This window comes from Oryza glaberrima, chromosome 10 (genome assembly GCF_000147395.1).
Source record: "Oryza glaberrima chromosome 10, OglaRS2, whole genome shotgun sequence".
Taxonomy (NCBI): domain Eukaryota; kingdom Viridiplantae; phylum Streptophyta; class Magnoliopsida; order Poales; family Poaceae; genus Oryza; species Oryza glaberrima.
The window spans coordinates 16,880,285-16,895,213 of record NC_068335.1 but is presented as its reverse complement, the minus strand read 5'-3'; the positions used below and the strand labels follow the sequence as shown (position 1 = coordinate 16,895,213).

Below are 14,929 nucleotides of genomic sequence, written 5' to 3'. Positions count from 1 at the left end.
AGTCTCCTTCGAGACTATTGAATGACGAGTCTCCTTCGAGACTATTGAATGGGAGCGTGATGTAGGCGATGCCATGTTCAGCTCTTGCGGACATCTCCACTTAGCCTGAATTGGACCATCTGGGTCTCTCCCCCTTTTCCTAGGCTTAGGGGCTGGAGTAGAGTCTCCCTCCATGGGTATCTACTCTTTCCGGTGCGTTCGCCATAGGAATATGCGACTTTGACACTCCTCTTAGATCAGTAAAAGCATCTAGCAGATCATTAGCTAGGTTTTGAAGGTGTATGATACGTTGAACTTCTTGTCCTAAGCAACCGAACAAGGTGTGGAGGAGGAGAATCCCTTCCTTTCCCTAATCCTTTCTTAATATGCATGTGTTAGGCTTTAGCCGGGTTTGTTTGGTTTTGGCCGGGTTTCAATGCTGAAATAACTAGCATGTTAGTTACAGGTTCTTCGAGCTTTGCAGGTTGTTCAAGCTAGCTCTCTTTATCATCTAACTACATAGGAGCAAGATCAGAAATAGCATCTGTCCATTTCAGAGGAAACTAACAGAAAACACAAACATGCATATTACAACTTCCTGGATCAAGAGAGTAGATAACACTGCAGTGCCAGCCTAAAGTACAGGAAATGTTAGTAACGTTCCAATCATATGATGTAATAATAAGATTGTTCTGATTCCCTTTCACTGCTTGGAATTCCCCAACAACCGATGGCTGAATGAAATGCATTCAGGCATTGTTGAAGATCTGACATGTCACAATAGCAACAATTACATCTGATCAGCAATTAAGCTACTGTCGATCGGAGGCATAGTGTTGTCCTGCAAATTTAACCATTTGGAGGAGACTTCGATGATTAATTAGTCTAAATGCACAACAAAACCCAAATTTCTCCCAACATCCCCAAAACTGACACATCGGTAGATCATTCGTTCCATGATTAATTAGTCTAAATGCTACCACCACGAAACTGCTACCATCAAAGAAATTCTCTGGAACATCCCTACCAGTCAATTTCAAGGAGCCTGCAAGTCAAATCAAAGAGTAAACATCAGTCTACCTATCTCACAAACAAAGAGAAAGAAACAAAGCAATGCACAAGTTTCAAAGTAGGGTACCACTAGGACGTGAAAAATTCTCTCAAATCCCTGAAATTTATCAAATCCTAGCCCGTTCTTATTCTAAAGCTAAAATTCTAGCTCACTAGCTTTAAGTTGAAAAAATTTAGTATTACTAACCCCCTCGAGGAAAACTTTATCTTTAGACCTGTGCATCCATTTCATTTCCTCCTCTCTAACAAAATCTGCTAGCTCTAGAAGAGGCTGAAAGACCAAATGATTCACTGAAAACATCTATCTTATATCTATTCCATCTATGAAATATTTTTTGAGCTTTCAACTCTTCAGGTATTCTAAAAAACTGCCATCTGGATAGCAAAAAAGAAGATTTTGGAGGGTTGGGGATATTTACAAACTAGATCTATTAATATAAGTCGTTTATGTAAATGGATAGCGAAGATAGAAAGTTCTTCTGATGAGGTACATATTGAACTGCTAAGGAGAAATATGATGAATACGAGTTTTGAGCAAAGTTTTGCTCCAAGAGGTTCTCAATTTTGGAAAGGTTTACATGAATGCTACAAATGGTTGGACAGGAATACAGAGAAAGAAGTGCATAGAGTCACTCTGTCCTTTTCTGGTCAGATGTATGGCTTGACAAAGTGCCTATGAAGGTAAAAATCCCAAATCTGTACAGAATCAGTACCCAACAAAAAGCTAATGTGAGAGAGGCGGAATCTGGTATTCAGAAGAAACTTAAGTGAGACAGATACAGCAGATTATGAAGAGCTGTTAGAAATGATTCAGGAAGCGGTTCTAGATGATCAACCAAATAAATTAAGTTGGGCTTTTGAAAAAGGAAAGAAGTACAGCGTTCGATCAATGTATAGATTAATCACTTTTGGAGGGTTGTCGATGCAGAAATGGAAGTCATTTGGAAAAGCAAAATTCCTTTAAAATTGAACATTTCATTTTTCTGGCTTTTAGAGGGAGAATTCATTGTGCTCTGCAGTTAATTAAGAGAAATTGGAAGGGAGGGACTGAAGATTGTATAACTCTGCTCAAAATTTGAAAGAGGTAACCATATTTTGTTTGAATGTCACAAAGCAGTCTTACTTTGGTGAACTGCGAGAGATGTTTTTGCATTAGAGAGGTTACCAAGAGATATGAGTGAGGGCTTAGAGATAGTAATGAAAAAGTTGTGGGTGGTTTACTTGGCAGGGATAGTTTAGGCTTTATGGCTAGTGAGAAATGAATGGGTTTTTGAAAACAAACTGATGCAAAATTCTCTCCATGTAGTTTATAAGATGGTGTCTTTGGTGCAGAAATGGGTAAAACTTCAAAGAGAGGAGGATCAAGGTTGCTTTGAAGTGTGCGTTGAGAGTCTGTTGTCAGAGCACAGGAACTGAAGTCTGCTGCACTCCTCCCAGATGAAATCTGAAGGATGCATGATGCTTTCTTGCTGGATTGTACTAGTTGTAGCTTCTATATTCCGCTGAGTCCTTTTGCTTCTAGCTGTGGTCGTTTTGGAGTTAAGTATCGTAAGCATAGATGATGGTCTGTGCTGTGCTTGTAGCACAAGCTGGCAACCCCAGCAGTAGTTTGTATTTGCTTTCCTGTAAGGAAAGTATGGTTGGCTTTCTTCAGAAGATGGTCTCAAAGATCTGATTTCCAAAAAAAACTAGGATGAGACCAAGAATCATGAACTATATGTCTATATCATCAAAAGCCTCCCTAAGACACCAGCAATTCACAAATCTTTGTGAATTGCTGGTGTCTTACGGAGGCTTTCGATGATATAGATATATAGTTCATGATTCTTTGGTCTAATCGGTCAGACAGAACTAACCCCTGTATCAAGAAAAGAGAAGAATGATTAAAAGGGCTCTAACTCACAGGCACCATAGGATATCATTGTTCCCAGGAACAAATGTGCCAATACCCTATCCAATTTCTCAAGTGTGGGATTGTCAAGACTGCCCAAGTAAATGATTTATTATGGGTTTCCAACTCCTTCAGACCATGAGATTCTATAATGGGGTTAAATGAAAAACTATAGTAGAACACCCACCAGGCTTTTTCTTCCCAGCCCATTCTAATGATAACCTACCACTCCCTGTAAGAATAGGATGTTTACAAGAAGTACAAACTTGAAATCAAGTAAGAAAGATTCCTTACCTGAGCAACCCCCAAAGAAAACCAGACATCCTATCAGCAAGAGTAACCTTAATATTATAATACTCCCTTCATTTCAAAATTATAAGGTGTATTTTGTTTTGTTAGGACAAGACTTTAACCAACAATTGCTTTATAAATATATCATTTATGTGACACAAAAGTATAATCATAAGAGTACTTTTGAATAGAAATCTAATGACATCAAATTTGCGTCACAAAAATAACATTACTAACATAGTAATTGTTGGTTAAAGCCTTGTCCTAACAAAACAAAGTACACCTTATATTTTGAAAAAGAGGGACTTTTAAACTCCACATCAGTAACCAACAAAAATACCCCCTGACTACCCTTGGAAGGACTAAAGCGCCAAGTAAAGTCTTGGCCAATGGGGCTGACTTGTTATATGTAACAAGTTATACACTCATTCCAAGAAATTAGCAGACATCTGCGTAACCACAAGAAGTACTGCAACTGACCAAGCAGCCAGAAGCCCAGAACTAGGTGATGACATGAAATTGAAACAATGAAATTCAAACGGTGGCGTTTTAATCCCTTTAGCAAGCCAGTCATCAGTAACGAGAATCCATCTTATATTTTGTTTTTTCTTTTTGTATGCAATAAGTCAATTCTACCTGCAAAATGAACCTCCATATCCAAAAAAGAGAAGCCAAAACTGTTAGCCAGGACCACTGTAAGGTTTGGGAGCCCCCAATGATCTTGATTTGTACTACCAGCTCTGAATGACTCTTCTAGTTTGACATAACTACAAAGATGAAACTGTAAAACTATCAAAATAAAATTTTAGCATCTAACTGTTTGTGATGAGACAAATAATGGAAGATAGTATACCTTGCCAAGCATCATTAAGGGACAAGGCATAAACCTTTGAGACCAACCCAGGCAGGGCTTTCTTTAGTTTTGAATCAACCAGGTGTGGAGCTCCATAGGTAGCCTGATTAGACAGAAATACAAGAGCAACCTGAATTACATTGTTTGCCCAGTGGCGAAAATTTCCACAGCTAGAGCACTCAATTTGACAAGGACCAGGGCCAAGGAGACTGCTGAAATCCATGAGTACTGTTTAACAATTAGTGGGCTCAACAAAACAACAATTGCTCAGTTTAGTAGAAGAGCAAAGAATTAGCAATCAACAAATTACAGCAAGAAAAAGATGCTCTCAATGAGCAATCCTCTGATCTGTGTTGTGAACAATCTCCCTCCTATTCTGCTTTGCTCCGATGAAGACAAAACACAACAATTCAGCAGCACCACCAATAATAAGTCCCAAGTGGCAGAAAGCAGACTCATGTGAAAATACAAGAGTAACCTGAATTCATTGATTTATGAATAGAGCATATGGCTATATGCAAGTTACATATGGGCTAGGCATTTTATGGGCTAGTAGGACTACTATGCTCTACATATATTCTATATTCTATCTAACACTCCCTCCATACCAAAATATAAGGATGCACTTGTCCAGATTCATACCCCACCCCACATGTCCTTATATTTTGGGATAGAGGGAGTACATTTTAACATAGACTATCATGAATTGATTAAACCTCTAGTTAGATATTCTCACCTTGTTCAGCTGTCTTGCACGAGCCATATAGTGGGATGAGGTATCATGGCTAAACTTAAAGGCACCATTAAAATCATCATCATAGTACCCGGTTTTCAGCATGAACTGTAGAACATCCTCGTCCACAGGAATCTTTGACTTCCAACCATTGTATGCGATGGATACTATCAAGTCCTCCTGATCATTCGATAAATCACGAATCCATGATTTCCTATAGACTAACTCACGTTTTTGTGGAAGCAATAACAGTGGGTGTTCAAGCAATTGATCGATCCTGCAATACATAAAGCGTTTAGCTATTGATATATATGTAAATACACTAAATATATAGATTGAACTTACGTTGTGTCTGGCTCATGCATCAGACTGATGAACTCCATGAGATCAACATCTTTCCATTTAGGATACAGCTTTTTTAAAAGCAAATCTGAGAATGCAAGCAATTGGTCAGCTATATCAGCATCCTTGTCAGCACTCCCCCTTCGGATGTTGAAAGGTAAAATTCTGATTCTATTATCCAGCATTACATAACTTGACATGTTCTCCAAACCAACAAATTTGCAGCTGTTCTTTGAAACCTCTGACATAGCACGAAGGACATCACTGCAGAATGAAAAAATAAACAGACATTTCAAATTAAACAACTGGTATAAACTAGGCAGTTTGGACACATATTTAAGAACATAGAGTATCATGGTATGAACACATAACGGGAATTACACACGATATTTCTCCCCAAAAAACATAATAATACTTGATTGCATGACAGAAAGAGATTGTAAGTAGTAAAATAATCACCATGAAAAGTTGAAAATTATAATAAAGGAATAATCTGAGACTTAGAACACGTGACCATGCACTATATTTTTATCTAAAAGAGGAACCATGATATATAAGCACAAACCTTATCATTGATACACCCTCAGAAGGCAAATACCCATCAGGTTGCACAATCTGTTGGCTATTGATCCAAGAATCAAACTTCTTGTTGTATCTCGTGAAGCCAACGACAATCTTTTGAATTTTCTTGTTGTATGTTAAGAAGATTGGCTTCATATGGCGAAGTGATTTACACCCCAAAGCAGTGATACTGATAACTCTACTCTCTGCCTTTCATCTAAAGGACATGTCCAAATACTCACTTGTTGAGGTTTGTCCTTTGTGAAGCTCTCATCAATGTGAGTGTTCAGGAAAGTCTGTCCATTGCACCATTGGTTATCAACTCCGCCATATTTAAATTTGTAGATGAATACAGAAACACCCCACCATTGTGCACGACCTCTAGCACGGTTTCTCAATACATCCAATATATCCTTTTCTTCTCTCTACAAAAATGCCGATGCTAATCAACTCAATACATATAAAGAGGGGCATACACTAGTTGAAATCTAAAAAGAAAAACTGATACTTATCAAAATGCACACAAAGAAGGTCGTCCATAAGGATATAATGTAATAAATGCAACATATGCACACCAATAGTGCAATAATAAAGTGCAAGGCACAGCTCTCCCAAGAAAAAGAATGTTATAAATATGGAAGTATACCTTCCATTCTGGCGCTTGCACATCCACCACCTCCTCGGTTCCTGTCCCTTCTTCCCCCGCCCCCAAACTGCTCTCCGCCACCGCTGCTGCCGCCATCCCTTCCACCGCCACCGCTCCTGAATTGCTCTCAGCCACAGACGAACTGGAACTGCTCTCGTCAGAGCTTGCCACAGCCACGTCATCTCCTTTCTTTCTTTTACCCTTCCCATTCCCTTTCTTTCCTCTCTTTCCTTTCTTTCCTTTCTTTCCTCTACCCTTGGGCATGCTCAACAACGAACAGCCCCAATCGACGGGAGGAAGGAGAGAAGCAAGAGAGCGGGCACGCAGTGCAGGCAGGTCAAGCGATGGAGGTTGGGAGCAGTGGCATAGTCAGGAGTTTTTCATTGGATGGTCCTACTTCACAAATCACAAGTTCACATTACATATCAAAATTTACGAACACTGTAAATCCCATATGCATGTTGATAAATCTGCGTTGGAAACAGCATATGTCGATAAAATTTTATTATCACTATGATTTTAGATGGAAATAGAAACAACATATGTGACAGCTCTCAGAAATTTCATTCAACATGATTGGCAAATTTTGCATTGATAGAACTTAAATTGTGAAAGCGTGCATTGCTCCGATTACTAGTCTAATTCAAACGAAAGCAACGGTCTAGATGGCATCAAAATTAGAGCTCGCCTGTCATGTAATTTGGATGTGCAAGAAATGTATTGCAGATAATTAGTTCTGTATCACTGAAATTAAAATTGCAAACGCAACACCAGATCCCAATACAATAATAAACAATATTTGCATAATACATTTTTATTGATGTGGCAGTCCTAATGCAGCACTGACTGATAGATTACATATATATCTCTAGAATTCAATCACTCTTACTAGTTCCCTGAATCAAAATTTATAGAGGAGCAAAAGAAGATTACCGAGTTTTAGAGAGTACAACATTAATTAAGCCGGCCGGCCGTCCGTCTGGGCTCCCGGTGCCGGCGGCCGATGGCGCCTCGGCTGCTCGGCGCCTGCCTCGCGGTGATCTTGGCGCGGCGGCGCCTCGGCCCTCTGCCGCTCGGCGGATTGAGCAGCCGGGAGGGCAAACGACGGCAGCGGCTCGGCTCCTCGGTGGACGACGGACGACGGGCAGTCGGGTAGTCGGGGAGAGGCGGAAGCTGCGTGGGAGAGCTGGAGAGACGAGCTGGAGAGGCCGGGAGGTCAGGAACGGCGACGGCGTGGGGCGGTCACGTGCGTCTCGCACGCGCAAGCGAAGCGGCGGCGGTCGGCTGGAGCCGGGGGGGAAGTGGGAACTCACCAATCCTAGCGTTTCTTTGCTCTCTGCTTCTCTTTCCCGGTTTTTTGGGCTGGCTTAGTAGGCCTGACTTTTTTTTAATAAGTTTATTTTGACCCCCTCTTGACGTTGAGTTTGAGCCACAAATAGGGAAGGGGGCAGTGCTGCTGGTGAGCTGTTTTCCCGCCGGGGGGCGTGTGTGTGGGTACACGTGCCCGGCACCGGTTGTTAATTTGCCTCATTAATCGAAACCGAGTATAATAATGTCCTAATACTTCTTATAAGGCACTCTGTGGAAGATTAGCCCAGAGCTAATTTTGAGAGCTAATATTTAGTCATGAATTGATAGGCTAAACATTAGCCTAGAGTGGTATGTTTGGACCCATGGACTAATTCAAGGCTAAAAGGTGGAGAGAGAGAGTAGAGAGAGAGGAGAGAGAAAGCTGCTTTTTGATGGTTCCCACATAAAATTAGCCCCATTAGCACCCCTTGCAGGGGCTAATGTTTTGAGGGGGCTAATTCACATTAGCTCAAAATTAGTCCACCAGTTTGGATTCTTGAAGGCTAATTTGAGGCTAAAAAGTGAGGGCTAAACATTACTCCATAGAACCAAACAGGACCTAAGTTAAAAAACATTTTTTTTTTAGAAAGAGGGGGCCTATCCCATTTCATTAGCGAAATGAGACATTGCAGGTTCAAGTTTACATCTCAAACATTCTGTAAGAGTGTTTGTGACAAGGAGAAATGAGAAAATTGAGAATATACGCAAAACGAGGTAAGTCATTAGCGTATGATTAATAATGTTAATTATTTTAAACTTAAAAATAGATAAATGTGAAAAAATTTAAACAATTTACGTATAAATTTTTTAAAAGATACATGTTTAATAGTTTAGGAAACATGCACGCAGATAACAAAAGAAATCTCCTCTTTTGTCCATTGATCAAACACAGTCGTGTTATGAGTCGCAGGAGAGGAACCCTACTCCTAGAGCAGCAGACATTAAAGTTCCATTAGGTCCTGGAATATAACCATGTTGTTCTGGTGATCAACGATACTGATTGACCAAAATAATAAGTAATCTCACTGCAAAAAAAAAAAAGAAGAACATAATCACTCTGTGACATGAGAAGCAGAGCAAATAAGATATCATTTGAATAATGGTGCAAGGATCCAAAAAACTGAAGCAACAAGCTCGTTCACAGTAAATCATTACTTGTGCATTAGCTACATAAGAGACAACAAAGGTCTTAAATATTTTTTGCTTGTTTCAGTAAAAAAAAAACGCATGGTGTTAGCTGGAGCTGGTATGAGCACTGTATCAGGAATTTTTTATTACAGAAATACATTTAACCATATTGCCATGTCAGGCTTGCCATTTTTCTATGGGGCAATTGCGCATATGACTCTGTTTTAAAGCTTAACTACCAATATAACTTTATTTTTTTAAAGTTTACTTATTTGACCCTACTTTTCAAAATTAAAGATCAATACTGACCCTATTCCGTGAAGACTAGATAATGGTGTTAACTGAAGAGCAAATTGTCTTTTTTGCCCTTGCTAATTTGACCTTGTTATATAAAATCTTTTTGTTTATTCGAAACTTTTTGACATATTTATAATTAATTTGACATAGTTTTGACAAACTTGAGACAAATTTGACATAGTGCTGTATGTTAATTGGGGATACAAATCTTAGCAAGCCACCAAAATTCATCTTCCGGCTTTCTCTATACAAATTAAATGAAGAGAAAAAAAGGAAGAAGGAATGGTAGCAAAGAAATCCCCAAATCTCCAAGCATGCCCAAACTAAAATTTGATGATTTCTTCTTGCCATGTACAACACTTCCTTCCATCAACGATTATTTCTCCCAACCACAAGCAAAGCACTTACAATCATCGGGAAAAATGTTTGCAGCTACGGCGACATCTTCATACGAAGCTGGACCGAAAGTTACATCTATTCAGGAGTCTGTTGACATGTCTACTTTGACTTTGGATTCGCTTTACACAAAACTAAAAATACATGAGATGAATATTCTCTCTCGTAAAGTTGATCCTAAGTCTAGTGCTTTGTTTCTTCCTCGACTTCTGTGGATGTTGGTGCTTCTTCATCGAGTTCTACTGTTCTTACTTTGTTTAATGCCATGTTCGATGAGCAACTCGAACAGTTCGAGGAGGAGGACTTGGTTTTGTTATCTAACAAAGTTTCTCGAGCTATGAACAATGTCAGGAACAGGAAAAGAGGAGGTCATAATCGTTGCTTTGAGTGTGGTGCACTTGATCATCTTCATTCACATTGTCCTAAGCTTGGGAGAAGCAAGAAGGAAGAAAATAGTAGAGTCAAAGAGGTTGAAGTGGACAAGAAGAAGAACACGAAGGAGAAGAAGAAGAATTGCATGCAGTGGTTGATCCAAGAACTCATAACAGCTTTTGATGAATCGGAAGATGAAGATGAGAGCAAAGGTAAGCAAGTTGTTGATCTAACTTTTATTCCTCGTAATGCAAGTTCTGATGTTGATGAATATGATAGTGATAGTGAAGGAAAGCTTAGTTATGATCAATTAGAACATGCTGCTTATAAATTTGCTAAGAAACTTCAAACATGTTCTATTATGCTTGATGAGAAGGATCACACTATTGAGATTCTAAATGCTGAAATTGATAGATTAAAATCTTTGATTCCTAATGATGATGAATGCAAATCTTGTGAAGTTTTATTTTCTGAAATTAATGCTTTGCGAGATGTAAATTCTGTTAATTGCAAGAAATTGGAATCTGATATTGAAAAATCTAAAAAATTGGAGTCTTCTTTTGCTCTTGGATTTGCTTTGCATACTCGTGTTGTTGATGAGTTGATTTTGACAAAGAACGTTTTGAGAAAAATACAAAGTTGATTTTTGTGCAAGTTCTTTGTTCAATGCTTATTGTGCGAATAGAGCTTTACAAAACAAAGATGCTTTGATTTCTCAAGATTGTTCAAAGTGTATTTTGAACGAGATGAAGTTGAAAGATGCTTTAGGACGTATTAAACACATGGAAGAAATTGTTAAACAAGATGATGTGATCTCTTGCTCAACTTGTAGAAAACAAAAATATCTTTTGGATGCTTGCAAAAATTGTGCTACTCTTACTCAGGAGGTTTCTTATTTGAAAAGTTCTTTGCAAAGATTTTCTGATGGTAAAAAGAACCTCAACATGATTCTTGATCAATCTAAGGTTAGCACAAACAATTGTGGTTTAGGTTTTGATCCTTATGCTCATCATACTAGACACCCTCCTGTTGTTTTAGGTGCCGGTGCTAGAAGTGGTGAAATTTTGATTAAACCTAAAACTAAGAACACTGTGTTTAAATCTGCTGGCATCATGTCTACTTTGAGTGCATCTTCTTCAAAATTAAATGTTGTGCATGCAAAACCAGTTGTTGCTACATGTGTTGCAAAACCATCAATTTCAAAACCATCCACTTCACAAAATTGTCGTGAGAAGTACACTTGTTCTTTTTTTGGAAAAGATGGACATTTGGTTGGTTTTTGTTTTAGACTTGCCCATAAACAGAAAAAAAGACAGAGAAATTGCTTTTGCAAAACGACGGTGGCAAAAATCGGATTTTGATTTGAGGAGCACGGTTAGACCGACATTGTCCAGTCGGTCAGACCGGCTAGCGGTCAGACCGCAGATGTACCAGCGGTCAGACCAGCTGCCAGGCCCGGTCAGACTGCAAGGACAGCGGCGGTCAGACCGACCTCAGGGCAGTTTTGCGCGTAATTCAAATCAGACTTTTGTGAAACCACAATGTAAATTTTCAGGTAAGTCTGATTCTGATTTTATTAGTGCATATGTATGTATTGGTTCTACTGGTCGTGTGACTAAGTGTTGGATTCCAAAATTTCTTATTTCTAACCTCAACACGGAGGCCTCGACATCTTCTCGTTCGTAAGTATTTTTGACGGCATACTCCCTATGTTCGTTAAATTTTGAGATGTCGATTGCTTTTCAAGGTAACATCAATTTACTTTTGATTGATATAACTTTGGTTTTACTTCCTCATTTATTAGCTTTTTGAGTGCTAGTGTTTGAGGTAGTAGTTTTGGTTAATACAAGTGGATATATGTTGATTCATGAGAATTTTGATGATATTGTTGGCAATTGGATGTCTTTTCAAAATCTTTTATTTCTTCTTGATTTTTCTTCGGGGAGAATTAAAGGTTATTTTGAGGGGGAGCTTGTGTTCTTTTCATGAATCCTTTTGGCATGGTTTGAGGGGGAGTTTTGCACCTCATGGTTTTATCAAGCAAAAATATGTCAATGAGAAAAATTGAGAAAAGAGAACTTTGTTCTATACATATGGTATGTTTGTGTGCATGCTAGCAATACTATGAAGATTTATTTGTCTCTAGCATAGCTTGTATGTATTCTAGTCTTTTTATGAGACTTAGATTTTGCTTTTAAGGGAGATGATGCATGACACTTAAATTCTTTACTTGAATTAAGCAAATATGCAATGTTGATGCTAGCATATGGTTTGATCTATAAATGCTTTATATATATGCTTTATTGAATTGTTATTCCTCAAATAGCTTGTAATTGCTCATTGTGCAAAGATAATAAAAAATATGAAAAAAATGAATATTGAATCCTTGGAAACAGTCTTGACGACAAGGACGTATTCAATGTGAGCAAAAATAATGGGTGCCGAATCCCTAGAAACAGTCTTGACGACAGGGACGTGCCCGGAATAAAAGAGAAAAATATGAGCAAAAAGGCTCAAAAGAAAAAAAAAGTAAAAATTATCTTGGTTGTTTTGTGCTAAAGCTAATTTGAGAAAGAATGATAAATGCAATAGGTCTATATGTATAGTGTTTAGTGTTTATTTTTCAACCTATGTGCTTGTTAAGATGTTGCATTATAAATTGTATGAAATCATGAATTTTGATTGTTAATTCAAGCTTAATTGTAAAATCTTTGATTCATGATTATACTTTAATGCATGCTTGCTATACTATAGATGGGTTTATCTTCTTTTTATTGCAACACATGACTTGATATGCTATATGTATGCTAAGCTCTTATATATTAATGAACATAATTCCTATGCTTGATGAAATCATTGTCAAAAGGGGGAGAAGAGAAGAGTTGTTTTTGGGAGAAGAGAAGAGTTTTTGAGAAGCATGTTTTTGGTTCAATTGGGAATTTCTTTCTTTTCAAAAGTGAGAGAAGTTTCTTTTGGATTCTTTAGCACGATGTGTACATTTGTACGAAGTATGCTTTTTACCACTATTGTTTTTATTTTTCCAAACACCAAAACATTTTTAATGGGTTTGCCAATGTGTTCATCAAGGGGGAGATTGTAAGATCAAAGTGTGTTTTGATTCGTATTCTATGATGAACAATTGGCATATGTGATTATTGGTTTTGATATTTGGAGTTAATCGTCGAAGTGGTTTTCGAGATGATTGAATTTTGCTGGGTCCGGTCAGACCAGGGTGGTGTGGCCGGTCAGACCGGTGCTATGCGAGCGGTCAGACCGTCTTGCCCGCGGTCTGACCGGCCGACGCTGTGTCGGTTTCGGTTTCGGGTTGTTTCATTGGATATCCGAGTTTGTTTAATGTTTATGACTTCTAGATGGATACTATACGTATGTGATACTGTTGTTTGCTAACAATGAGTCAAGTTGGTGATAGCTTGGTCTCGGAATATGGTTTCTTTGTTTGATTCATGTGTAGGTGACTCGATACCTCGAGATAGTATTTGCGGTGATAGACCGGGAGTCGACTTGGTGGTAAGGCGATGTCCGTGGTGGTCAGATATCATGCGGGATACTTAGGCTAGAGTTGATGCATGTGGTTGGTGAAGATTCCATATGGCATACGATGGAGGTATTGTGTGCGTATGGGATGCGGAGTCGAATTTGGAAGGAGTCCAAATTTGGTATGATTGGTTATGTAAAGTTTGTTTTTTATACGAGAAGGTTTCCTAGGTGGTTTAGGACTTCTAGTATGAGTTTGGTTCATGGCTTTAGGCTGCCTACCTCATGTATAAATAGAGGGGGAGCATGAGGCTTCCCGGTATCTCTTTGGTGTTGCTTTTCAGAACGTTGAGTTGATAGTTTAGTTAGGGTTTTGAGTTTAGTCGAAATTTTGTAAGGAGTGTTGTTGTTGCACTTTGTAAACACAGAGAGAAGCAATAAAGTTGTCATCTACTTTAAGAGTTCTTCGATTTATGTTTCATAGGGTTTCGGCGGTCTAACCGGTGACACAACGGCGGTCAGACCGGTGGCATCGCAGCGGTCAGACCGGCGGCGACATCAGGGAGCAGAGGCGATCTCGGAGTGGTCGGACCAGGCAACCTTCATCGGTCAGACCGACGGCACAAGCTCGGTCAGACCGACAGGACTACTCCGGTCAGATTGATCTTCATCGAAATTGAAGGTAACTTTTATTTCCGCTAAAAGTTTTGGTTTTTGGGTACTTCAACCATTCACCCCTCCTCTAGTTGGCTTATTTCTTGTGATTCGATCCTACAGAAAAGAGTTGTATCACATCCCTAATCTTGCTTTCCTGATGTATAGTAGCCCCGTACACTAACTCATTGACAATAAACAACCAACTTTCATTGATAAATTGTAACTTGGTAACAATTAACTTTACTTTTGTCTATGATAAATGGTACAATTTTCTATATATAGTTTTTATCTCCTGTTAGTCTTGCCCATGCTCAAGAAAATTTCTGGCTCCGCCACTGGACACGTGGGACCAATTATTAATAATATAGTATATATTTGTAGTTAACTATTGTACATATGAATTGGCTATTTTTTTAGATAATGGATTATAAAAAAACCCGGTCTCTACACCTTGTGAGGGTGTACACAGCCTAAAAGTCACAAACACGAGTACATAAGACTCTCTCGTTACAAACACGAGTACATAAGACTCTCCCGTTACATGGGTAAAGCATAAATAAGTTTTAAAGATAGATAACAAGCAAGAGGAGGGGTCGCTTTGACTCCCGTGTCGCTCTATGAGGCGACCCGGGAGGAGAACAGACTCCCAGCGCTTTTCCCCTCGTCGCCCACCTCGCCGGCGCCGGCGCCGCAGCCGCCGCCAGCGGCGGCGTCCCCACCCACCTCCTCCCTTTCACCATTTCCCTTTTCCTTTTCTCCTTTTTCCACCTTTTCTGCTCAGATCCAGTCCTAAGCGGCTGGCTAGTTCCCCGGTCCTGTAAATCCTCACCGCCATCGTCGCTTTTCAACCTTGCCACCGCTGGAGCA

General features: G+C 39.2%; 1 protein-coding gene across 6 annotated transcripts; it reads right to left on the bottom strand.

The window, feature by feature from the left end:
* Positions 1-27: 27 nt before the first annotated feature.
* On the bottom strand, positions 28-7,707 carry LOC127753212 (uncharacterized). 6 transcript variants are annotated; one of them, XR_008012515.1, is made up of 8 exons: positions 7,301-7,707; positions 6,368-6,763; positions 5,726-6,146; positions 5,164-5,424; positions 4,822-5,095; positions 4,086-4,188; positions 3,869-3,999; positions 877-1,024 (listed from the first exon to the last, which is right to left on the bottom strand). XR_008012515.1 is itself a non-coding variant. In XM_052278680.1 (7 exons), exons 3-7 carry the CDS (start codon positions 5,875-5,877, stop codon positions 792-794), a joined length of 1,023 nt encoding a protein of 340 aa, XP_052134640.1. In that variant the 5' UTR covers positions 5,878-6,146; positions 6,368-6,763; positions 7,301-7,707; the 3' UTR covers positions 28-791. The 6 variants fall into 6 exon arrangements, 5 of the variants coding, with proteins under 5 accessions (XP_052134640.1, XP_052134641.1, XP_052134642.1 ...); XM_052278680.1 differs by lacking the exon at positions 3,869-3,999 and having other exon boundaries at positions 28-1,024; XM_052278681.1 differs by lacking the exon at positions 3,869-3,999 and having other exon boundaries at positions 28-1,024; positions 6,368-6,760.
* Between the last annotated feature and the right edge of the window lie 7,222 nt (positions 7,708-14,929).

What these genes read in the sequence shown, in the direction of transcription:
- LOC127753212 (XM_052278680.1), bottom strand. Translation starts at nt 5,877, where the DNA reads ATGAAGCCAATCTTCTTAACATACAACAAGAAAATTCAAAAGATTGTC. An exon ending in GAGGGTGTATCAATGATAAG is followed by an intron (nt 5,425 to 5,725) that starts GTTTGTGCTTAT and finishes TTCATTCTGCAG; the next exon opens with TGATGTCCTTCGTGCTATGT. An exon ending in ATGCATGAGCCAGACACAAC is followed by an intron (nt 5,096 to 5,163) that starts GTAAGTTCAATC and finishes TATGTATTGCAG; the next exon opens with GATCGATCAATTGCTTGAAC.